We start from the raw sequence: 24,843 nt of genomic DNA on the forward strand, positions 1-24,843 counted from the left end.
GCAACAGCCCCCCACCACCACACACACAATCTCAATACGTACACATCAACATTGGAAAAATACATTTATTCACAGAACTGACACCATCGAGCTCTAAAGTCAGACACAGTGACTGTACAACACAGGTCAGGCTTCAGCGTCTCTTTTGGCAGAGGAGACTTTACAGTGAATGTGCAGGGGGAGCTGTGAGGACATCAGTAAAGCAGGCACAGTTTCCATGTGCAGCTTGGATATTCCAAGTGGTCGACTATACGTCGTGTTTTGACAAAGGAACTTCCTTTGAGAGGTGGAAGAGCAACATGAGAATGAGCTGCAATAAGGGCCACATGAAAGCATCAAAGTCATAATCACATCATGTTGTGAATTATTTAAAACAGACTATTGACCATATATGTAGGTCGGAGTCAGTTCACTGAAATAAGAAAAAGCCCTATTTCCACACATGCCTCCCAGTGTACATAGAGAGCTCTGTATTTGGGTGGCAATGATCTGTTGTAGTGATGGCCTCCCATAATACATTAAAAGTAAGTAACATTGACCAAAATGGTTCCGAATAATATTTAAAAATTTGAATGCAAGGTTAGATACCACTAGGAGTAAATGAGGAAAATATGACTTATCATTTAGTTGAACTGACCCTTTACTTCTCCCATTAGCCCTGCCAAAATGTCAACTTCTCCGGTGACTCACCGTCATCACCAGAGTCCAAGTTTCACTTATGCCTGCACGGTAATGACATCAGAAGCACAGTCTGACCTGAGCTAAGGTTCACACTCAGGCAACACGAGAGTCTGATCAACACACACGTCAGCACGGACTGAAATGTTCCTTTCCCTTCCTCCCAGCGACGTGTGCTGCATCAAGCGTCATGCGAGAGCGACCCGAAGCCTTCAAAATGCTTCTGTCGCTTGCAAAAGGCTCTGAAAGCACCAAAGCATCTATATTATCCATCCGGCCATCTGATGGAGACGGTATCACGGCAACAGACTCGTCCTGCAGGGGCTCAACCACACCCGGGCAGGGGAGGGCGGAGCAGCGATGGCCGACGAAGCTTGGAAACACGAAGTAAAAATGATTGTGTAAAACGGAGACGAAGCTGTGGACAGTTGATGTGAACACTGCCAAGGCATGTGAACAAAACAATGAAACACACCTTAAACAAAGCAGAACGCAGCTCTTTACTAACCTTCCTACCTGTGGTCAGCGTGAGTCAGGGTTTACACAGCTCTACATAGAATATTAAACCTCAACGGTGGCAACACCAGTTTTCTCTTAATGCTTCCTGGTTGTGGGGTAACGTACTGCATCATGATTCACGACTGTTAAACACATTTTATTGTTTTATCATTAATACATTCCACACACTGAACATTAGTCCTCATTCAATATAACCCACCCCACCCCCCCCCACCCCCACACTGGCAAAAGGGGGCTTTTCAAACCTGCAAAATAAACATTATAAAACAATTATTTATTATTATTATAAAACTTTCTAATTACACATGCCCCGCATTTTGTTCCTTTAAAATACAGTTAAGTTTACAATAAGTGTTAACTACATGATTGTAGACGCACATCCACATCCACCCAACTGTCACACAGCACGAGTTCTTGTGGTATGTTTGTGTGCGTACGTGTATGTGTGTGTGTGTGTATGTATGTATAAACTGCACACATGAATGCTAACATGCTCCAGTCCGTGTCTGCAAGTCTTATCTGTCTTCACCTTACGAAAGCATCCCAAGTTTAAAAACAATGTGTGGTGACGGCGGTACCATGAATCACTCCAGGAGGGGTGAGGTGTGGGGAGGAGTGGGTGAGTAAGGGGTGACACCAATCCTAAGTGCTCGCTGCTCAGTCTCAGTCTTGACCGTTCACGTCCTTCCTCACCCCACCCCTCCGGTCGAGGTGTGCGGTTCATCCAGCTGTCCTCCCTCCGGACTGCGGCGCCTCCTCAGGCTTCCTCCTGTTCGGGGAAGTTGAGGATCTTGCGGTGGGCTTGCCTCAGGTACTGCTGCTGTTTGAAGTACACCTTAAATGCCCCCTTGATGGCCACAAAGGCAATACCTCCCTGTAAAGAGAAAAAAAACTGTTGAAAGAGGCCTTAAAGACAGCTTAGGCTCAACACATCAAACGTTTTCCCCACTCACAACTTAAGAAACATTTTAATTTTCATGTCTGCTTTCACACCTATGACAGCATGGGTCATACATCCCATAAACATACTAAAGATTGTCCTTGTTACCTCCCATGTAGCTATAAGCCAGGGATATTCTACATATTACTTAGTTATATTTAATGGTCTCTGATGGCTGCGTGGGGTCAAAATTAACATTTAAGAGTAGTTTCAGTGCAAATGATGTGGAAAATCCCCTCAAATCTGCGGTCTGCTGTCCCGACGTGTGGGCACAGCCACACAACCTGAAGAGGAATCTGGCTCCTCCGTAACAGACTTCCTGATCAAACACACAGGCGGGAGCAGTTCGACATTTTTGACAAACACATTCAATTTGCTTTCTCGCCAGGAGTTAGATGAGAAGATTACGGTAAATGTGAAGCTACAGCCAGCAGCTGGTTTGCAAAACCTTGTAACATCAATTTTGGTGATTCATGAATTTAACCTGCTTGGATAATGAGCTCTTGCCTTTCTTCCTCCACCTTGTAAAAGGTTAAGCCTGTCCGTCTGTCTCTCACAGAGCTCAGCAGATGAGGACGGAGTGTTCTGTGGTATCAGTGTGGCCTGGGTCACATGAACCTCTCTGGTTACCCCTCTGTCCTCACCACTAGGTGAGAGAGGAGGTGAGGTGTTTCTTTTATTGCAAAGTTAACAGGAATCATTTATTGACAACCACTCTTGCTGTGTTCCCTTCAAATCTGGCTGAACAAGAACAGCACGTAGAACGTATTACCATTTAACTCACCTGAGCCGCTACAGGATCATAAAGACTCATGAATTCTAACCAACCATCCACATATAAACAGCAGCAGACACACAGTTTCACCTCCTCAAGTGGCCTTGATTTTAATACTGAGACAATTCTGACATTGTTAGTTTGGGTTGTCAACAGATTGAGGCTTCTGCTTAAGCTCCTTCCTTTATATTTTCAGGACTTAATGTATGAAGAGTTTCTGGTAGTACCCACCAGGATGGTCCTCTGCAGGTTGGAGTTGACGCTGCTGAACATGAGCTTCCCCACGATGGTGGCGATGGTGGGGAAGACCAGAGCGCCACACAGGATCCGTGTGGCCGACACGTGGTCCGCCAGTGGGCTGGCCTCTGCCGGGATACGAGGAACCGGGCAGCCGATCCCTGTAGAGACGCACACACAGGAGCGGGGATCCATGTGAAACTCGAGTCACTGTAATTGTACGTGACTGATGAGCAGCTGATCTAATAAGCAAATTGTCAGAATCGTATGATTAATTTATCGTTTTCTCGAGCAGCGGAAGCTGTAGTCGGGCTGCAGTGACACGCTACTGCTGAAAACTGCCCCTGCTCTTTTCCACATCACCCGATAATATTATTAAAACAAGGTCAAATGATAAATGAATAGATTTCTGAGAGCTCAGATTCTGAGTACTAGATGTGTGTGTCCTGACCTGGGAAGATACTATTGAGGATCTGCAGTTTGTTTGAGTACTTCCTCCAAAGACGCAGGACGTAGTCCTCCCAGCGGATCATCTTGCCGAGGATTAGCATGACAGGGATGGTGGGCAGGCCGATGAGCAGGAACAGAGGGTCGGCCCGCTCCATAACATCCAGGCCCTCCTTATGGCCCACCACCTGGAGGGCAGAGGGGACGGTCACAATGGAAAAACCACAGCAGAGGAGTGAAACTGGTCAACTTCTACTCACAAACATAGAATCAACAAAAGGAGCAACGCAGGGGTGTGATAAGACTGTTGCGACTTGATCAGTACAATACTTTACCACATGAACATTACTTAGAGTTTTGTAAAATGGATAAGAAATACATCCATGACTTGCAAAATGGGATCACTGGTCATACCTGCATGACAGTGACAGCCCCGTAGGTGACAGCAGTCCAGTAGATGGAGCCCACCATGATGCCAGCTGCGGCGAAGGGGCCAGCCTTAGAGATGAGTCTGTCAGCCAAGTCCAGCACGTAAACCACGGGACCTGGAGGAGGAAAAGAGCTGAGAGTCAGCTGATACTGGATTTTTGAAGCTGACAGCAGACATTGAGATTTCGAAGTTATTTGGAATAAGGCGATATTGGCTGCTGTATCAGCTCTAGAACCGTAAAACATAACATGCGCAGCTCATGAAATCAAAAACAAATTTAAAAACAGATTGGTTCTTTAGTCGGAATATTATGAGAAAATCTGATGGACTGTTTTAATCGACTTTTGTCAATTTAATCCCAGTGAACATCAGTGCAAACATTCAAACACATTTGTGTCAGTGAATACTCCAGAAGTCTGATGAGCCTGCTTAAGAGACAACAATGAAGCTAAGCGCATGGCATTACAGGAGGCAACACAAGCCAATGAATAGTGTGCGAGTTCTGTGAGACTCCTGCTGGTAAAACAGCCACCAGAACTAGACAAGCATCCTAACTCAACACAAAGAAGCTCACAAACTGGACTGGTGCAAGAACGTGGACATGGTCTACAGAAACGGCCAGAGCCGCCTCTACTTTCTGAGGCGGCTGAGGTCCTTCAACATCTGCAGGACGATGCTGAGGATGTTCTATGAGTCGGTGGTGTCCAGTGCCATCACATATGCTGTTGCCTGCTGGGGCAGCTGCCTGAGGGTGAGGGACACCAACAGACTCAACAGAATCATTAAGAAGGCCAGCCATGTTGTGGGAGAGGAACTGGACTCTGACAGTGGTGTCTGAGAGGAGGATGTTGTCCAAAATAATAATCCCCTTCAGGGATAAATAAAGGAATTCTGATTCTGATTCTGACATATACCTCTCATTTATCTACAAATGGAAAGGCTCTAGCCATCACTGCATGCTTGTCCTTCTCTTGTGTAAAAGTTGGCAGGTGAAGAGACACAGGAATTTAATCAGCACTGTGACCTGGAACCATGTTTCCATTTCTGCCTACAGGCTGAATTACCTGTGTCCAAACAACCGTAAGACAGCAAGACAGGAAGAAGCTCACACTAAAAATCATGGGGTCAGGCAGCCTTCCAACAAGGAAAAATGACAAAAACGCAGTAATGTGAAAGAAAAGATACTTTGAAGCATGTCAGGTATGGTGCACGCCTACAGAGTTACTGACAGGGAGAAGCCTCTCAGGCAGGTTCCACCTAGATCAAGAATAACTGGCAACCATGTAATAAGGATTAATCTAAAGTCCAAAGGTGCTTTAAGAGAATCCCTGTCTGACATCAGGAAGAGGACCTGGGAAAAAAAAAAAAAAAAAATTCTTCTCTGAAGCATTCCAGGCTGACTCGAGGGAAATCATGCAATATTTACAGGAAGGCAACCTGATTTCCTCAGTCAGACAGACCCATCCACATGCTATTAATAACTAGCCCAGGAGTCAGTGGGAGGAGAGCAGGGTGGAGACGCTACCAGAGGGACTGAGCATCGGGCCTCGATATGCTGAACTGCAAGTTTGTAAAAGACGAGATCCGCAGCACAGAGAAGGATTTAAAACTGGATTTTTGAAAACATGCTTTTACTGTACTACAGAGGTTGTTCACAGCAGGCATTAAAATGAGCCCTGGGTGAGCCGATAACAAGTGGACAGCTCAATGTACGGGTGTGAATGCACTCAACACGCACTGAGGACACACTGAGATTGGATCGCTCAGACCATGGGACACACAGGGCCACATTCTTTTAGCAGTGTGGCCACGAATGTGTCCTGGGCTACACTGAAGGATCATGCCTACTGGCTCTCTCATTTCCATTTGGTTCACTGTAAAGCATATTACGTGTGGGCTCTCTAACCTGCAGTAGATGAGCAGCAGATGAACACACTATTTCATCTCTTTTCACCATTGAGCATTTAATTGCAAATTCCTGGACTCCCTTTAAAAAACCAAGACATTTCAGACATTTAGAGATGGAGTGTTATACAAAGATGTAAACCAAGTGGCTCAAAGGTCATCTGAACAGGCTTTCTAACAAACATGCTCGTCTCTTGGGAAAGGTGACATTTATAATCCCATTTCTAAAACGGCGATTTCACATTTCTTGTCTGGTTGGGAAATAAAGTTGTGAAGTGGTAATAAAGCAGTGCTGAGTCATCGGTCGTTGTGAAAGCAGGACTTGATTCAAGAACACTTTCCCCTCTGGTGTCAGCAGCGGATTGACAAATATATTATCCAGTTCATTTATGCTACAAGGTTGGTGTACAGCAAGCAAAAAAAAAAAAACAACAGATCGACCTTGTTGCAAAAAAAAGCTTTCATCAGTCAAAGTTAAGGATGACTAATCAGTAGTCTGTTACAGCCTGCTGGCTGGGGAATTACTGGCAGAGCTGCCGAGCCATCTCCAAGTGATGGCACATGACACCTGAGCGGATATATTTTCACAAGCCTGCAGAAGAAATCAAAGCGGTGAGACCAAACTGTGACATTTCGAACTACAACATTTACATTAGCCTACACAACGTGTGTAAAAAAAAAAGCAGTTGCGTTCTAAAATAATTCTGAGGCTCGGTGGTTATTTTGGGGTTGTTGCTGTTGGGACACAAGACAGACTTTATTAAGCTGTTTGTACAGGCAGGCCATAAGTACTTGCCACAGTTTGTATACAATTCAGCCACTGTTAGCTGTACACCTATTTCCACAGCTGAGTACATTCACTCTATAAAATCAGTTCAGTGCAGCATTTTAATTAGCTCATGATTGAGGTCTTTCTCTTTCGACAGCAGCACTCCTGGCCACTTGTTGAGGAAGGAACCCAAAGCAAGCAAGAGGCATTTGGCACTTTTAAGGCTACTTAACATGCAACAGAAATATCACTTCTATTTCCAAAGTAGCTATAAACACAGAGGCTCTCTCTCTCATCGGCTGCCAGCCTTTTGATGCCTTCCAGAGCTCATTTTTACTGCACCTGTGTTTGCCGACCGGATTGATCTTGCATTGCTTGAGCGCATTAAAACGACATATTTTGATGACAGAGTTGGAATCTCTTCCGCTTTCTCCCTGCCTAAGCATTACACCATCACAGCCGGAGGGAACTGGGTCGCCCTTAATGGCCGCTGGCAGGATGGAGAGCCGAGCAATTCATTTGAGCCACTGGCAGCAGATTCCATAATTAAGATAATTAAAAAGAAGGGAGGGGGAAAGTAAAAGAGGGAAGGGAGAGCAACTGCAATCCCTCTGTAGTGGGCACGCATGCTGGCACACTGTTTCAAGCTGGCTTGTTTACTCTCTCTAGGCAGAATGTCAGAAGGAGCAGCAAGGACACACCGTCCTCAGTTATATCGCCAGCAAAATTAGCCTGATAGGCTGGTTTTGGCTCTGCAGCAGGTTCTGGTGCAAGCAGGCCGAGAACAGCATACAGTTACTTCTATTCCTGAGCTGCAACGATGCTTGCTTCTGTATCTCCTGTACTATAAAAGTCAATGAAAACAATCAGAACCCGGGTTAATAGAAAAGGTGATCTGTGGCTCCAAATCAACCTCCCGTCTGATCCGGCAGCAGGCAGGGGTCCTACCCCGGGAACCAAACATGAGTAATGCCTGTCAAGCCTCTAGAAATGAGCTGGCCTCTGCAGCAACCCTGAGAAAATAACTACTGTGGTGACCTCCCAACACGGCTCCCTGTCTCTACCTGCGCATGGCTATCAACCAAATTGAAAGCTGTCATCCCTAGTGTTGTCACCAAGCTGTAAAATTGCTGTTATTCTGGGGGCTAATTAAAACTGCTGCAAATACCACAGCTTGAGAAGCCAAGCCACTGAAATTATATTCAAAAGGAAGCTTTAACTAAACACCGTACACACGGAGCAACCATGTATATATAAAGGCAGTACTGTGTCTATGCAACCATAACAAAAGAGCAAAAAATGGCAAAGGAACACTGCAGCAATGACGCAGCAAAACACATTGCTGCACTCCTCCTGCTCACTTTGAAGTATGCTAATACCCAGCGTATTCTTCAGCTAGAGACAAGAACTCCTCAAACAGTACAAACAAAATGTCAGCGAAGAAGTGGAGAGATTAACTCTTCTGTATTTATTAGCAATAGTCATGTTATTCATCAAGCATGAAACAACATATAGTAAAGGCATTCAAGTGCCCATCTGCCTGTGTAATTACTGAATGCAGATGTGGGACGATGTTTGAGATGTGTGGTTCAAATTTTAGCATTGCTGGTTTAAGTTTCAAAACAGTCTAGCTTACATGTCAAAACTGCAACCACTATTGCAAAGTAATGAAAATTTCAATCAGAGTCTAAAAAATACAGTCACTATGTGGTAAAAACCACCTATTTGGCCATCTAAGACACAAACCCAAATACTCAAATGCAGTGCCAGAGATGCAAAAAATAGCAAACCCGCATACAACTTGTGCATGTGGTGCTCTGCTGCAGAAAGATCAGGTCTGAAGCACATCCTGGTCTTTAGCAGAATGTAGAAACATCATCACCACAGACCTGTGTTCTAATGACATGTGACTGTTTAAATCCCAGAGAAACGCTGGGGGACAGACGTGATTTCATGGTTCCATCAGCAGAGCGGCAGCAGCACTCCACTCATCTCCCCTCTGCTCTGCTCTGCTCTGTCAGACTCTGATGAGCTGCTCCATCGGCTCCTCCCGTGACCCACTTTCGCTCCCCCTCCTCTCTCCCAGACACATCCAGCGTCACTGCACGACTCCCTCGCCACCTCTGTCTGACACCAGATAATGGGATTAAGAAAGACACTTGTCCCCAAGGATTGGGGGCTCTCTCAGGTGAATGCAACAGGCTCTGTGCATGCCTGCCTCTAAACATAAGGGGCAGACTTGGATGAGTAAGTCACAAATCATTTTGGTGGTAATGCTTTTAAGTCTGAGAGACATCAGAGGCAATCCAGATGACTCCTAACTTACTATGACAAACTCATAATTAGTCACCTGCTACAGGTAACACATCTCGCATGAGTGTTTTGGAAAAATACCATAATAAACTTTTAAAAGCACTTTTTGGTGGAGAGCAAATCAATAAGGAAGCATCTCTTAGACACTGCATACAGGCAGTTTGCAGCACTGAACTCAAACATACTCTCTTTAGATCCCACTAAGTGTACAACAAATATTCACTCAATACAATGAAGAAACAAATAAAGCTGTAAAGCCGGTAAAAGCTAAATGTGGAATTAAACTACCATAAAAACGTGTTTGATTTACTAGAAAAATATGAGTCTATCTCTATATCTATCAACATTCACTGACAGACTGGTTACCTCTCAACCAATTACTGTAATCATAGTTAGAAGGTTGGTACAAACACGTTAGCCATAGCAACAGGGTCACCTCTGCCCCTTCTATTACCTCAGGAGTTCTCTCAGTCTGTTGGTTAAAGTTGCTCTGACCAGCTTTATTTAATTACTTTATTAAATCAGGATAGGTCCCTTTGAGATGAAAGATCTTTTAACTTTTAGTACAATTTATGGCAGTACTACTAATACTTGACGTGTATACGTCCTACTTCCACAGCTCTGCTACACTCCCACTTTAGGTCTTGCTAAACAAAACTTCATTAATGTAAAAAAAATATCCTAATTCCGAACTAGACTTACTAGACTCCTCAGTTAAAAAACGCGAAACTAAGTTTTCTCTCTTGGATGTGCTGCCTCCATCCACACATCCCAGTCTGTCATCTAAAAGGAATGGAAACCAAACAGAGTTAAACAGGGCTAAATCAAAGGTAATACAAGCCTCATATAAGTTGCTCAATAAATGAATGGTAGAAGCTGCTGTATTGTTCTCTGAGGGCACCATCACTCAGCAAATGAGGCACAGTAAAGCGGAAGTCCCATTTCAAGATAAAACACTGTACCATCCATCACAAGGCTCTACGGCTGTTGGCCAAACCACTTGAGCATTTGAACACATGACAAAGGAACACAAAGTGTGGAGTGTGGAGGGGGAAGTCAGGAGCTCGAGGGTAAACATTTTAACTTCTATGCCACAACTCTTTACTGACTGTTATAAAAAAAAAGACCTGTCCAAGAATAACCAATCACAAAGAGGTAACACTGTGAGAAAACAATGATGCAATGTGTCTAAATCATGACTTCAAAAGGCACTGTGTGAAACTCAATTCATGATGTGTCTCAAAGCCAGAGCATGTGAGCGAGACTCTAACAACAGACAACACAAACATGTTTACATATCCCCCTTGAAAAAAAGTCAGATGAGTTTTCTCAGGCTAAGCTAGAATAAGATTTGCATTCAATTTAGCCTGGCTTTGAATATTAACCTGGAGAAAATACTTGAATTGTGAAATTCCAAAACAAAAACACAACATAAATTGATTCAGTGCTCCAATAGGTCATTTTTGATTTCAGATTAAATAAACTCACAAAAACTGCAGGAGGAAGAGGTAGATGATTATCAGTGTATCCCTGACTGTGACAAATTTGTTCTAACTTTGATAAAATACACACTTCCTTTTACCTTGTTGCTTGGCAACCAATAAGGCATGGCTTTACCTCAGCCAGTGTTAATTTTATTATTTACACCTGGCCTTTTCCATCTGTAATGCATCAAAATGAACTGGTGAATGGTTTTGGAAGATGTCTATCAGACATGCATTGTTTTGGCACGATTCTCTCTGAGTTTACAGACGACCATCAAACCACTCCGTATTTATTTGACATTTTTTTTATTTTTGAGTCGATAAATGTGGTATTGTAATGACTCACTATCACTTAACACATTCAAACACTTACAGGTATTATCAGGATGTGCTACTCATTTTTTTTTTACTGCATGTAACTAGCACTACCTTAAATACAAAAAGGAAAGAGCCTGACTGACAAATTCACAAATATCCAACAACAAGCTGTGTGCCAATAATCAGCTCTCAGAGTGAGATGCAGACATACACAGGGTTATTTACTGAGGAGGAAGTGTGTAAAGAAGATGAGCTGAACTTTCTTCTTATAGCACCAAAGTGACTGACAGCACAGCCTTGCTCACTATAAATATACAAGAACCTGTTTACCAGGCGGACCAGGCCTCCTGCAGACTAACACAGTCTTGGGGCCAGCTACCATCTCAAATTGCAACTTCTCTCTTTGAGGTTCAAACAGCAGTGGCCTGGTGGCAGATGGGTAATCCAGTGACAGCTGTGCAGTATGAACGTTACGTATGTGTCCAGGTTTTGATATTTGGCTGTGTAAAAATAACTAAATAAATAAAAATAAACAAAAAGGGAAAAAATTATTCATTTTGTTGTATCTAGAATATTTCTGTCACTGCAAAATCGCGCCCAAAAAACAGCAAGGCTTGAAAGGATGAGAAAGTATAAAGTGAGGAGGTCCTGGCCAAATAAGCATGGCCACGTATGGCTTCTGCTCACTGAGTCATAGCTTATGTTTAGGAACAAATGAAGCCCCTCGTCACTCTGACGTGTCAGGATAATTGAGGCAGCCTTTTTTCGAAACTACTGCTGGTCCATCAGCCAGGAGCTGAGCCGTGTAACAAGTGAGCACCCTTCTGTTCCTTGTCAGGCTGAAAGGAAATATTTACCCAGATCACCACAGGACTTATGCTGGCTTCAGAGTAAATAAACATCTAGTCAGGCAAGACAAACTGAATAGCTCTCAGAGCTTTGGGTACAATTACAGGCAGCAGCTATTAAGAGTGTCCTCAAAGAGGAGCAGCAGCAGCCTAGTTATAAGAAAACTAGCTCTAAAATGCCACTTAAAGGTTCGCAAGTGGTGGAAAATGACAGTTGTAATGACATCTTGACAGTACAACAAATGAAATTCAGAATTACAAGTTTCTCAATCTGTGTTAGTGCTATATAGCACACCAGCAGACATGTATTCTTCCTCCTTGTCAAAACCAGGCCAATACTACCCACAATGCAACTTGATCACCAGCAACTCTTTTGCCAGTAGCTGCTAATGTTGCCCCATAATGCTAGATTCAAGCAGAGATGAGGAGCAGGCTACAGATGTCTGGAAAGCTCACATATTTCTGACTCAAAATGTGTAGACAACCATGCTTCCCGATCAACAATAAAGCATCTTAGCTCTAAAAGAAAACACAAAGCTAAGCCAATGCCTCTTCATGTTTGTCTAGTTATTTCCAAGGCTCCCCAGGCTTAGTTTTATCCTTTGTGAGATGCAACCCACCCAGTTTAGGAAAAACGATGAGGTACTCTGCGTTGCATTGTGGACAGGCCACGCGCGCTGTGCTGTTGCCCCGCTGCTTCTCGTCCACCCAGCGCTGCAGACAGGCCTGGTGAACCCACTTGGTGGAGCCGCGGCAGCGACACGGACGCACCCACTCTGCTGTGCGGTCGTCCTCATCTGTAGCAAAGCACACCCAGCAGCTCCTTTAAAAAAAAAAAAACAAAAAAAAACACACACACACACACGTGAGGTAAAGACAATGAAACCTACACACACCCTGAAAAATGGGAAAAGGTTACAGGTTTCTAAATAACATTTTGACTTGACCATGGCCTGACATTTTTTTGTACAAGACAAGATTTAATTATTTCCCTCAAATGTGAACAAACTACAGAAAAGCTATGTTTCCCCTGATGAAAACTGATATAATGTGACTTTAGACACAAGGAGATTAGACGGAGCTGCTGCACTCAAGTGGTGTGGTAAATACCTTAGACTACAGAAAAAAAAATCTATGCAGAGCTTCTGCCCACTGGGACAACACACAGGCAAATGCAAACTCATGAGCTAGTTACTAAAAAAAATACTGCCTACATGACATGTAATCTTTGAATCAGTGTTTGAATTAAGAGACCTGCCTGTGGATTCAGTTCAGCAGCCTGACCTGACCACTGAATTTTAATAAGATGTATTTCAGTTCTATGTGCCTGTCAGCTATACGTTCTTGCTTTTGTTAATGTACAAGAGGCTGAGCTGAACACCAAGGCATGGGAGTGAGCATCTGTATTATGTGGTACACAGAAAGAGAGTGTGAAAGAGAGGTAGCAAGACTAATGTTGAGTGAAAAGTGGGCAGTCAGCAACACAAAATCAAACACGAGTCAAAGGTTTTGGCTTAGATCAGGCTTATTTGGAATTCTTACCAAGCAATGTGTCAGGGAGGCCTTTTTTCAGCATTTAGGGGAACAACAATAATGGTAGCAATCAAAGTCTCTCAAATAACTCCCGACTAAAAAGCCTAGTTGGAGAACAGACAAACAGCATCACTCTGGGCCTGTGACTCTGCATGAAATCAGCTAAGATCAATACATAAACCCTACAGACAAGCTGTTATATTCTAACTGCTTGTCAAGCATATCTGACAGCATGGCAGGAACTGTTCAATGCTCACATACTCATACAAACAGGCTCATCATCCTGCCAAGACAAAGAATTTCCAGGGGATTATATTTTGGATCACAATAATGGCTGCCATTTTGTTTAAAAAAAAAAGAAAAACATACTTCTATATCCAAAATACTGTCAACATTTCCCTTACTTATGCGGAGTTTCTCTTTTTGGTAAATATGGCCACTGACCAGAGCATACCTGTGTGAATGAGCGCAATACACTGATCAGCCACAGCATTAAAACCACAGACAAGTCAAGTGAATAAAATTCATCATATCCTTACAACACAATGTTCTGCAGAGAGACCTTGACTTCTGGCAGTCATGTGGATGTTCTTTGGCACACACCACCCACCTAAACATTGCTGACTAAATATACTCCCCCATTTCATGGCAACGACTCTTCCTGTCACCACAGCTGGGCAATGTGCCCGTCATATTTCGAATATTTAATTTTTTTAAATTTTTTTTTAAATTTAATTTACTTTATGAATCACAAACTGGGAAATTACTTCGCTGCATTTAACCCATCACTGATTGAAACACACACACATGCAACACGCAATGAAACACACAGGAGCAGTGGGCTGCACCAAGCGCCCGGGGAGCATATTGGGGAATCGAACCAGCAACCTTCCAAACTCAAGCTGCTTCTCCAACCTCCAGGCCACGGCTGCCCCAGTATACTTGAATATGCTTGAAATATGCCCGGAAATGTCTCAAGGACAACAACACGACAACAATGACCTGCAGACTCCCCAGATCCCAACCTGATCAATAACCTGTGGGACGTGCCAGAATAAATCCACCCTCTCACCAGGTGGGCAGCCTACCTGGTCTGGCAGGACCTCTGGGGGTATTTTGTGGTCACCAGCATTGGAATGTTAGATCCTTTGGTTCCTGTGCATTGAGGGGTACATTTCTCAGGTGGAAGGATACTTCCGCTGAAAGTAAGAGCTGTCACCAGTGGGGGTGGGGGGTATTTGGCTTGCAATGTTTAGGTGGGTGGTGTGTATCAAAGATCATCCACATGATTGCCAGAACCCAGGATTTCCCCATAGAACATTGCATTGTAAACAGATGATTAATGTTATTCACTTCACCTGACAGTGGTATTAGTGTTGAGGCTGATAATTGTATTCTGATAAATAACAGCTAAGACACAAAGTGGCTCTGTAGCAGAGAAACTGAAGAGACACACTCTTCCCTTGTGTGTGACATGCAGACAAATGCCTTGTTCTGGCTTCAAGCTAAAACATATTTTAACATCCCCCCTCTTGCCTACAAGTAAAACACACCTCCTTCCTTTCTTCCCACATATAGAGTGAAAGTCCTTCTGTGTAAACTCTTACACTTAAAACTGAGTACAGAATGAGTCACCTCCTCAAATGTATGCTTGCTCATTTACATCCCTCATTTCAAAAAGTTGGGACGCACAAGCCCATGCAGTAATAATTTATAAAATTGTGTGCTTCACAGAGTGGTGAACCTCGCCCCATCTTTGCTTTTGAACAACTGTGCCTTTTGATGATGCTCCTTTCATACCCAGTCATGATACTATCACCTGTTACCACTGACCATGTTTACCTGTGGGATGTTCTAAACGGGTGAGCAGTACAAAGCTTTTCCCTGTTTTTTGTCACCCCTGTCCCAACTTGTCTAAAATGTGCTGCTGGCATTATTCTTAGACAACACTTTAACAGGTATTTGAAGCTCAGAAGCTTTACGGCCTCTCATTCCATCTGTTTCCCCTACTGCCCTTCCCCATCTCTCTGGGACTCTTTTCTTACGTGTAACATCGATGAAAAACAGGCTAAAATCTATTAAGTGCTTAAAGTGCATTATCCTGCAACTTCAAACTCTTTACAACAGATGCCAGACGGTATGTGGCACAAAGTAATTAAAAAAAAATGTATTCACCATTTGTCTCAGACACAGCACTATTTGATTTAAGACTGTACACGGTTTCAAGTTAGGTTTTCCTACCATGACTGTTAAATTTCTGAGGTTTAATATTCAAAACTTTTTAAAATTTTTCTCGACACTCAATTGGTCCTTCCATGTCCATGGTAATATTTGAAGAAACACCTCAGGATGTCAACCTAAGAAGAGCTCAAACTGATATTGATGCTTTTTGCTCACCGCTGGTCGGATGATTAATCTTACGTAAGTGATCATTTGATTAAAGCTGTTATGTCCAATTTACAGTTAAAAGATCTGCTCTTTGGTTCTCTAGAAGCAGCTCTCTTCACAATTCTTAGGGCTCTGTTTTGGATTATGAAGACTGGATCAGTATTTATTATATGTATTTCCCCACACTTTGACACAGTAAGTTATAAATGGGATTACAGAATGATATGTACAATGAAGTTCCACATCATTTACCAAGAGTCTGGTCACTGAATTAATGTTTGCTACATCTCCGACTGTGGCATTATATTGTGTAATTAATTAATCATAATTAATCAACAGCATGCCACTGGCTCAAAGGGTCGCCTCCCCAGTGTCTCACTGCATGGGGCTAAATTCAAGAATCTAGACCAGTGACCTTCTGGCTAGGTACACATGAGAAGTAGCCATAGGTCAGACCTATCTAAGATTTAAGAAAATCAGCCAGGACTACCACGTAAGCCCCCAAAATATGACTATGTTTTTTTTCAACCAGCATGTAACTGTGAAAAATGAAGACATATTGCTAAAACAAAAAAATAAATAAATAAAATGATTTTCTTTTAAGCCACATTCATGTTCAAAGTCACCAACGGGGACTAGCTTGTTGCTAGGAGATCCACTGTTTCAGGGGCTGAGCATAACTGTCAACTCATTACAGCCTGACTATCCGTGTGTGACATTTATGTTCTCATTTTCATAATTACACTGAACCTTGAACAGTTGGCATTTCACTGGACAGGTGAAACAATGATTAGTCCACACACAGCTCTCATAAATCCCTGGCATAAATTCAATAAGGAGAGCAACTGTAATAAAAATGTTTGTTTTTTTTCCCTCAGGATATGATTGCATACATTTTGTGTGCCATTTAAATAAAGACATTTATTTTAATGGATCTGGGAAAAAAAACTGGCATATTAATATTCACAAAATCCACAGAAAAGCAGGTATACCTCATCAAAAGAATATAGAAAACAACATCAAGGCTAAATGTAAACATTTCAGTTAGCAAACATAGATAATCTGTTTTAATAAAACAATAAAAGTTAGCTTTCCTCATAATTTAACAACACTCAGAAAACAAAAGTAGAGAGGCAGAACACTGACCGCCTATTGCTGCTTTCAGTTCTGCTGTGTCACAGGCTGTCAGATCTAACAGTTTCGAGGAACAATGTACAGCTTACCCTCATTATCAACAAATTTTCATCAGATTCCCTGTCAAGATTGCTTAACCACCCAGCTCTAACTTGATACCATAGATAGCAAATGTACATGGTATGATAACTGTCAATTTTCATAACAGGGCAGTATGGCTTTGACAAATAGCTCTCTGTGACTGACCTGATAACATGTATCTGGTGTTGAGAGTTTCTATTCCTGTTTAACAACAGATATGCCAGGAATTGAGGAAACTTGCTGCCTTTATACTCTCACTAGGAAGTAGGAAATGTTTCCTTGGCCATTAAATGCATTTCCAAGCATTGAAAGGGTCTGGTGTGTTACTGACATTATAGAAGGAAAAATTATACATCACTAAAATCGCTAAAAAAAAAAAGAAAGAAATCACTAAAATCATCCGCTGCCTCTGATTGTAAACAGTCAATAGTGAGTTGTTTTTCCCCACACAGGGAATGTAGGGAAGACATAAACATGTAAGTATGTCTGTTATACCACCCACAGGTTTCTGAGAGGGTTTGAATCCAGAATCTGAATTTTCCAGCTCTATGCCTTGTTGGGAGTTAATTACAATGCAATAGAGACATGGTTCTGTAAATAAAGGCAAATATGTCCCCAGACTGCCTCTTATGTCATCAAAATGCTTTTGGAGAGGAAAGTTAGAGGTTTTCGAGCAAGAAAGAGAAACTTGTCTTGGTGGCTTGCTCTCTAAACACCACTTCACTGGTTTTAACATTTATTCAGTAGTTGAGTCAGCGAATCCCCATAGTGAACCATGTATATTTCAACCGTCCCGCTCCCTCAGCTGAATAATAGATGGCAAATCTGTAGGCTTTCTGTCATCGTCATCCTGAGGTCTAGGTGTGCTCTGTTACTGGGGTGTACAGGGGGCTCATCTGTGAAAGACTGTGAATGGCCAGCTTGGATTATTTGCTCAGGTTGCTGCCTGCCTGCAATGGACGATTTTCCAACACTCCCCTGGTACTGAATAAAATATGACGATGCAGGAGAGGAGCCTCAGGGTCAAGGCACTCAGGTGACATGGCCAGCTCAAGGGTCCTGATGGGCACACGTGGATAATCTGGAGTGGAGTTTGAGACAAACTTTGACCCTCCATTCACAGTTCAGTCCACTCAACTTATAGAGTTTACCACAGACTGCCCACTTTCTGTCTGACAGGGATGTAGGCCTGCACCCTACTTAAAGCCCTTTGACCATATGCCTTATTGACTGCACTGCAACACTGAGAGAGGAAAATACGAATAAACATGCACCATGTTGCTATTTCTAATATCGCACTGGTGGACTTCAAAAAGAGCAGACACTGAAAGTGAGGCAGCTATAAAACATGATGAGGAAGCTGAGCAGAACAGAAGACTGATGCCTCCACAAGAGCACGACCATGGAGAACAAAACCTGGCACCCTCTTAGATTCACTAGCTCTTATTCCTGTAACCTAGTCCCACAGCATGACAGGACCTAATACAACAGCAACGAAATGCTATCCTCTGTGCGAAACCTTAATCTCCAGCTCGCTGTCACCTCAACCCTATTTAACTGAACACTTGGGCAGAAAAGCATGCATTGCACATATACAAAATGATCGCCTTCAGTGTCTACAGTGTGTTTCTGTGCAATCTGACATGAAAAATGGCTTGTAAACCAGCAATTTCAACAACCTAACTCAAATTTAACCGATGGCCTCATCAGGTGCAGCGTTTAGGATTCGACATGGTGTTCACATACTTTGGATGCTACAACACCTGAGCACCTAATTATTTCACCTACTGCTTAATAAGGTCTGGAAGGTTTCCACAAAAATGTCCCTCAAGAACAGGAGATCTGATGACTGCGATTTGCCTGAACTATGCTGAAGCAAGGTGACCTGCTGTCTCAACCACTTATTTACATGTTAAACAGGCAAACTCAAGTGGGGCTTTGCCATTTCCACAATGAGTTTTAATCCTCCTAATGCTAACCGACTGCTTTGAAACTTCAGCAATGTGAATTATCCTTTCTATTTCACCACTAATTTTGGAAAACACTGCCAAGATGGATCAAAACAATGTGTAGCAATGAAGGATTGCAGATCCTTCCACTTAAGCTAGGCCAACATCATGTGTTCCGCTTCAGCTTGAGGATGGAAATTTGACACTCTAAGAAAAAGCGCAGTCACACAAACACATGGGAGGAAGGGTTTGATGGTGGGCTCTGAAGGAAAAGAAGATGCCGGTGTGACTGACACTGTTTACAAAGATGAGTGAGACAGCATAGCTACCTTTCTCATCATCTCACAAGTCAGGCTCCCATTCTTAAAGAAGCACATAAGCCACCCCACAAAGGCTCCTTTCACTCAGCAGCAGTCACGTGACTGTGGGAAAGCTGGAGGTTCCTCAACACAAAGGCAGGACACAGAAGCACTGGATTCTGGCCCATAAAGATCTTAAAGGGAAGTTAAGGTCTAGTGGGGGCTTTTCCCTGTCTGACTGCTTCTAGGCAATCACAAACTACTCTTGTCCATGTCAGTTCAACAACAGCCCGGGTTGTTTTCCACCCTGGAACAGTATCCAACAACTCAAAGTCTAAGATTAGCACCTTTAATGTGTCATCTTCTGATTAAATGAGTCTTTGTCAGATGAACTGGCGAGCACCAGCTAACATGCTGACACTGAAAAGATGTGATAATTATACAGTCTTAGGTATTTTCCACATGTGGGGGATGAAATAACAGGGTGTCCTTACAATATGGTACAATCAAATACAGAAACATAAACAACTGCCTGTTTTGAATCAACACCTTGTTGACAGTGTTAACAAAAACCTCAAAAATCAAAAATAACTGAAACTGACCAGTAAGGTATTCAGCTTTCAGGTTTATGTTGTTTATGTTAAGTCTATCCACATACTCAACAAGGAGTTTCCCACCTATATTACAGTATGAGACTACCTGTTAACAAGTTTCTGTACTTCTACTACTAGTACTGGGCACAGTGAACTCCATATCATATTAACACATGCACAGGAGTCCAGGAAAAGGCAATTGCTTATGCACTGATTGGCTCACGACTGGTTGGCTTCTAAAGTTAAGCAGACTGATCCATTTTCCACAAAGAACCTGCAGGACTGCCATGAAGAAGACCCGTCATTATGTTGGCTTTGCTTCTTCTGTTACACAGAAAATAAAAACAAGATGACATACTGCCAATCCAGTGTGTGATTTTGGATAGTACGCCGGTGTTCAGTTCATGCTTTTAACAAAAATGTCAACTTACTGTTTGGCGTAAAAACTGGACAACATTTTGCCATTCCATATACACATCTTTTATACAGATCAGTGAGGCAGGATAACAGTAACATTCTCGCCTTGAACAGCCTGTGGAAAAAAGGCTATAGACTAAAGGTGGATTATAATCCCTTAATTCAAAATTTCCTTTTTAGTCTTTAGAGTCACATGGCTTCTGTTTCATGTTCACATATAATGTCTTTGGATGTCCATACAACAAAATGTTATGAAAGTTGAAACAGCATCAGAAAAGGGGTGAGATACAACATCCCATTTCTGGCCTGAAAAAAAAAAACACACTGGTCTTCAGTTAATAGCTTGGTTTACATAACTCAAGCCTGCTAGTCGCCTTAAGACATGTCATTTGGCATGACCTTTCACTGAAGTTAATGCCAGACACCACAGGTTATTTCTGCTAGTTATAGGTTACCATGCTGATAAACTACTGAGTTCTGGTTAGAATAAACCCACAACCTAGTGGATGAGAAATGGTTGAGTTTACACAGGTGGTTTTCAATGAAGGCACTGATGGATAGCGGCAAATTAAATATACAAAGTATTATTCACTGATTATCTGGTTACCAATAACATGGATGATGTGACTGTTGGTGCTTGCATAGTCCTCTACTTATTCCCTACTTGGAATGGCTATATAACTTAAATGTTATAAGGCTATGGCAAACATCATTTCATTCAGTTACTTCAAACAAAAAACGGGCTGATTCTACTTTGTCTGCATTGTGGTACAACAAAAGTAAACTTAGGTCTGTTCTCTGATCAAATTGTGGTAAGAAAAATCCCTAACGATGCACTTTGATAAATTATAAGTATATCTTTATAACTGTGAATTCTAATTTTTAAATTTTGCATTTAACAACAAAATGAATATCACTTTTTTATGATTGAAGAGAGCCTTCAGATCCATCCAAAAATTGTACAAAATCAGGGCAACAGGGTCAATCATTATTAGACAAACACACACAAAACATATTTATATACCCGTAAATACGCAAAAAAGTAGAAGGGTCAGCAGACAAAAGCAGACAAGAGTAAAACAAGGTGGTTTTGTGAGAGCCAATAAAAAGGTCAGGTTGGATTGAAATGCGTCCCCCACATCTATTTGTGAAACACTGCATTGCAGGGGCAGCTGGCTGCTTGTGGCAGGCCCAGATAAGAGCCTGTGGAGCCTTATGTTTGTCAGTGATAGACGCTGGGTACACAACTGACTAGAAGCAAGGGGACATGACATACATCTTCCTGCTATTGGCTCCTCAAACATTGTCAGGGTTACTGCCTCACACACCCACAGCACACAACTAAAGCACATTACATACAGCTCACATGCCCTTCCTTTCTCTCTGTTACTGTACCATGGGCTTGGGAAATGGTTCCAAAGTTCAATATTGACACAAAGTGCTGCGTCAAATGCCTTTTTAGTACACACTGCACAAACTATCAAATACCAGGCACTATTTTGAGAGAAACGGCACACCAATGTGCTTGGATGTAACGTTGCAGCATCTGCTTACCACCGCTCTGGAAAATTCTAGTCACACACGCAGTATATTAAAGCTAGCAGGGCAGCCATCAAGGTTTTGAAGGTTTTATCTGACCCTTTTTAAAAAAAATAAAATAAAATAAAATAAAATAAATAAACTTTTGGTTAAAGTGAACCCAAACCTATGCACAAACACTTATTATTATTACACATAAAATAAAGCTAGGTATACATATGCTGGTCAGTATGAAAAATGTTTGCGATTAATCTCGGTTCAAGTTTTAAATAAGAATCTACCCTTGGCTCACTCTGAAATTCACTTAGAGCTCATCAGCTCAAATCTTATTCTGTAGTGCTTGTGTGTCCAAGTTTGCACTTCAATTTTGTGCATTGCCAGGAATATGAAAATACTAAGATTAGCATGTCAAAGCACTAAAATTATTATATATCACCTGCCAGTTCAATCACAATAGTTATAATCAATAGATCAATCACATAAACTTCTATTACTCTTCACCACAATTCTCAAGAGAGTTGAACTAACTGTATTTTTAACATTACACATATCAATAAAATAGAAAACTGTAACACGTTGCATATCATGATTCTCTACAATGACAACTTATCCACAACACAGAAAATACACAAAGGAGATGGCATTATCCTCATTAATTCAAACACATACTTCGAAAACTCTCATATTACTTGTGAAGTAGAACTGCATATAATGGGTAAACTACTACAGTACATTACAGCCTTACAGCCTTTTACCAAGAGATGTGAGCATTTGCAAGATTAAAAAAAATATTGCTAAGTTTTTAATGCAATGAAAATCTTGGTTGTATTTATATATATAACTGAACAGATCAAAACCAGCATTTTGTATTTTTTGAAATTAACAAACATTACTGAAACCTTTCAGAGCATCAAAAAACACAAATAACATTAACAGATTTACTTGCTGACTATTCCATATTTCCATATAAAGATAAAATCATCCTTAACCTAAATTGAGGATGATAACAGATTCCAGTTTTGTGCATCGGACGTTGGTGGTTTGGAAACCCTTTTGTTTACATTTGATTATAGAAGAGCTTTTAAATAACTTCAAAAACACTCAAACCACAAACAAAAATGTTTCAACAAACATGGCCAATCACCTTCGGTTTGACCAGGTTAGAACTTTCTGGTCCCACCAGATCTCTGACATCACTTACTTTGTGTTTCAAAACAGCAGATCACACAACAACAGGTGTTGTTGACATGTCTGTCCTCTTGTTGTCAGAAGACTACACAACTGTAAAAAACATTTTGATCAAACATCCCAAAATGCTATTCGCTCTCACAGTTTGTTGGGGGTGTCTCATTTAATTCAGTTTTACCATTATATGGCTGTACTGGCTAAAGTTGCAAGACAAGCATTAAAACTGTACATTTAGCTACAACAACCTGCACTAAAACAAGGCACTAAAAGATATCTAGCCTAGTCTTACAAGAACATCTTTTCAGTGACATATTACATGACAACAACACATACTTAAAGCCCTTGAGGTGAGTCAACCTTTTTTGTCACTACTTCCAGTATTACTTTGCAATTTGCTCAACTTTTATTTCATAGGTTTGTTGTGGATCACCACTTTTTTTGAAGGGCAGCAAGAACAAAAAGCATCACCAACTGCATCACCAACTGAAAACAACACTGGAAAGGTCCACAACAGGAACTAATTATCTAATCACAACAACCCATGAAGCCAAACACAAAAGAATAATAATATCCTGAATCTGAATTTAAACTGATGTCTGGAGAGGCTGTCTGTTTGATAGTTTTCCTCATTACAGTTACATTTTTCTTTTTTTTTTCAGATTTCTGGCTTTGTTCACAACACTGATTTGGCCCCACACAGCACTCATAGTGTACAGTTTTCATTCTGCTTTGTCCTGATCTAGTGTAAATCTCACCATATTCTGAGTTAGTGACAGATAAATGACATCTGCTAATACTTCCTCTTATACAGCCTTTTCCTAAATACCTCTGCACCTCCTCTCAATTCTGTCTTTGTTCTGTGTATGCTCAATATTGTTTTCTCACTTTTACAAATCCATGTTGCAACATGAACTTTTTCCATGCACGCAATTCAGAGATCTTATCAAGTTACATGAGTTCTGAATATTCTATGCACAAGTATGTGTTTAAATAGTAAATATCCAGGGGAATGAAAGCAAACTTGCCATGGAAATTGTATTCAGTGTCATATGCAACGAAAGATAAGCACAAAGTTTACTCAATCGGTGCCATAATGATGGTTAACTAAGAACGTGACAATTTCAGAACCCTTACTGAATGAAGCCTTCTCCTTGCCTAAGGGTCAATAGTTAACAAGCTAAGTGTTGTGGAAAGGTTGCAGTTGACCCTGTGACCTTTAGTTAAATTCCGAGTAACAAAGTAAACGTCAAAGGACTGTATAAACAAGTTAAATCCAGATATTAAAATCACTTAATGTAGTTTTATCAGGAGGGCGTCCTCTATCAACACTGCAAAAATATGCTAACTAACTTACGACAATGGTATAAAGAAATTGAGACTAAAATGACCAGTCGGTTGAAACCGATACGTGCACCATAAAGTCGATGAAATTTTGAATATTTTGACAAAATCTAACTTAACCTTCCCTCCGTCTCGGTTGACTGCAGTAGTTTTATGTGAAGCTATGTAGTTCAATTAGCATGTTAGCCTTAAACTTGAACTCACCTGTCCAAATTTTGTTGCATGACCACAGCGCCCTGTTCCGACATTATCCGATATTAGCAAAAGAATACTCAATGATGTGCTGTTGGTAGAGTAGATTAACCGCGTTACAGATAAAACATTAAAATGGCACGTCTGGTAATTTACTGCAGCTTAGGTTGGCGTTAATTCAATTGCTAGCTAGCTGAGGAACTAGCGGTTAACGCTAACTAGACACATAGGCCTTTGTGTTGACGCAGCGCGTCAGCTGCAAACGAGCCGATTATTAAGCATAAAACTATTCCTTCGCGGTCATGGCAGTGTAGACAATAACTGTCTGTGACCGATGCACTTTTTCAACTAAAAATCCTCTTTACATCGCCTACGGCCTACGTTTGTCACTAATATTATCGCATTGACGCGACCGCTTGACTCCATTGACTGGCCGTCTCTGAGGTAACGCAAAATAGCACGACTGTGCGTAATAGCGTCATCAAAACAAGTACTGGACCGTTAAGGACACCCTCCCCTGTCATGG

At 41.7% G+C, this 24,843-nt stretch overlaps 1 protein-coding gene across 1 annotated transcript; it reads right to left on the bottom strand.

Moving 5' to 3' along the window:
* Positions 1–47: 47 nt before the first annotated feature.
* march5 (membrane-associated ring finger (C3HC4) 5) lies at positions 48–24,785 on the bottom strand. Its single transcript, XM_046401000.1, has 6 exons — positions 24,330–24,785; positions 12,284–12,486; positions 4,011–4,141; positions 3,601–3,784; positions 3,144–3,310; positions 48–2,071 (listed from the first exon to the last, which is right to left on the bottom strand). Exons 1-6 carry the CDS (start codon positions 24,371–24,373, stop codon positions 1,955–1,957), a joined length of 846 nt encoding a protein of 281 aa, XP_046256956.1. The 5' UTR covers positions 24,374–24,785; the 3' UTR covers positions 48–1,954.
* Positions 24,786–24,843: the final 58 nt, after the last annotated feature.

The sequence above is a fragment of the Scatophagus argus genome, chromosome 10 (genome assembly GCF_020382885.2).
Source record: "Scatophagus argus isolate fScaArg1 chromosome 10, fScaArg1.pri, whole genome shotgun sequence".
Taxonomy (NCBI): domain Eukaryota; kingdom Metazoa; phylum Chordata; class Actinopteri; family Scatophagidae; genus Scatophagus; species Scatophagus argus.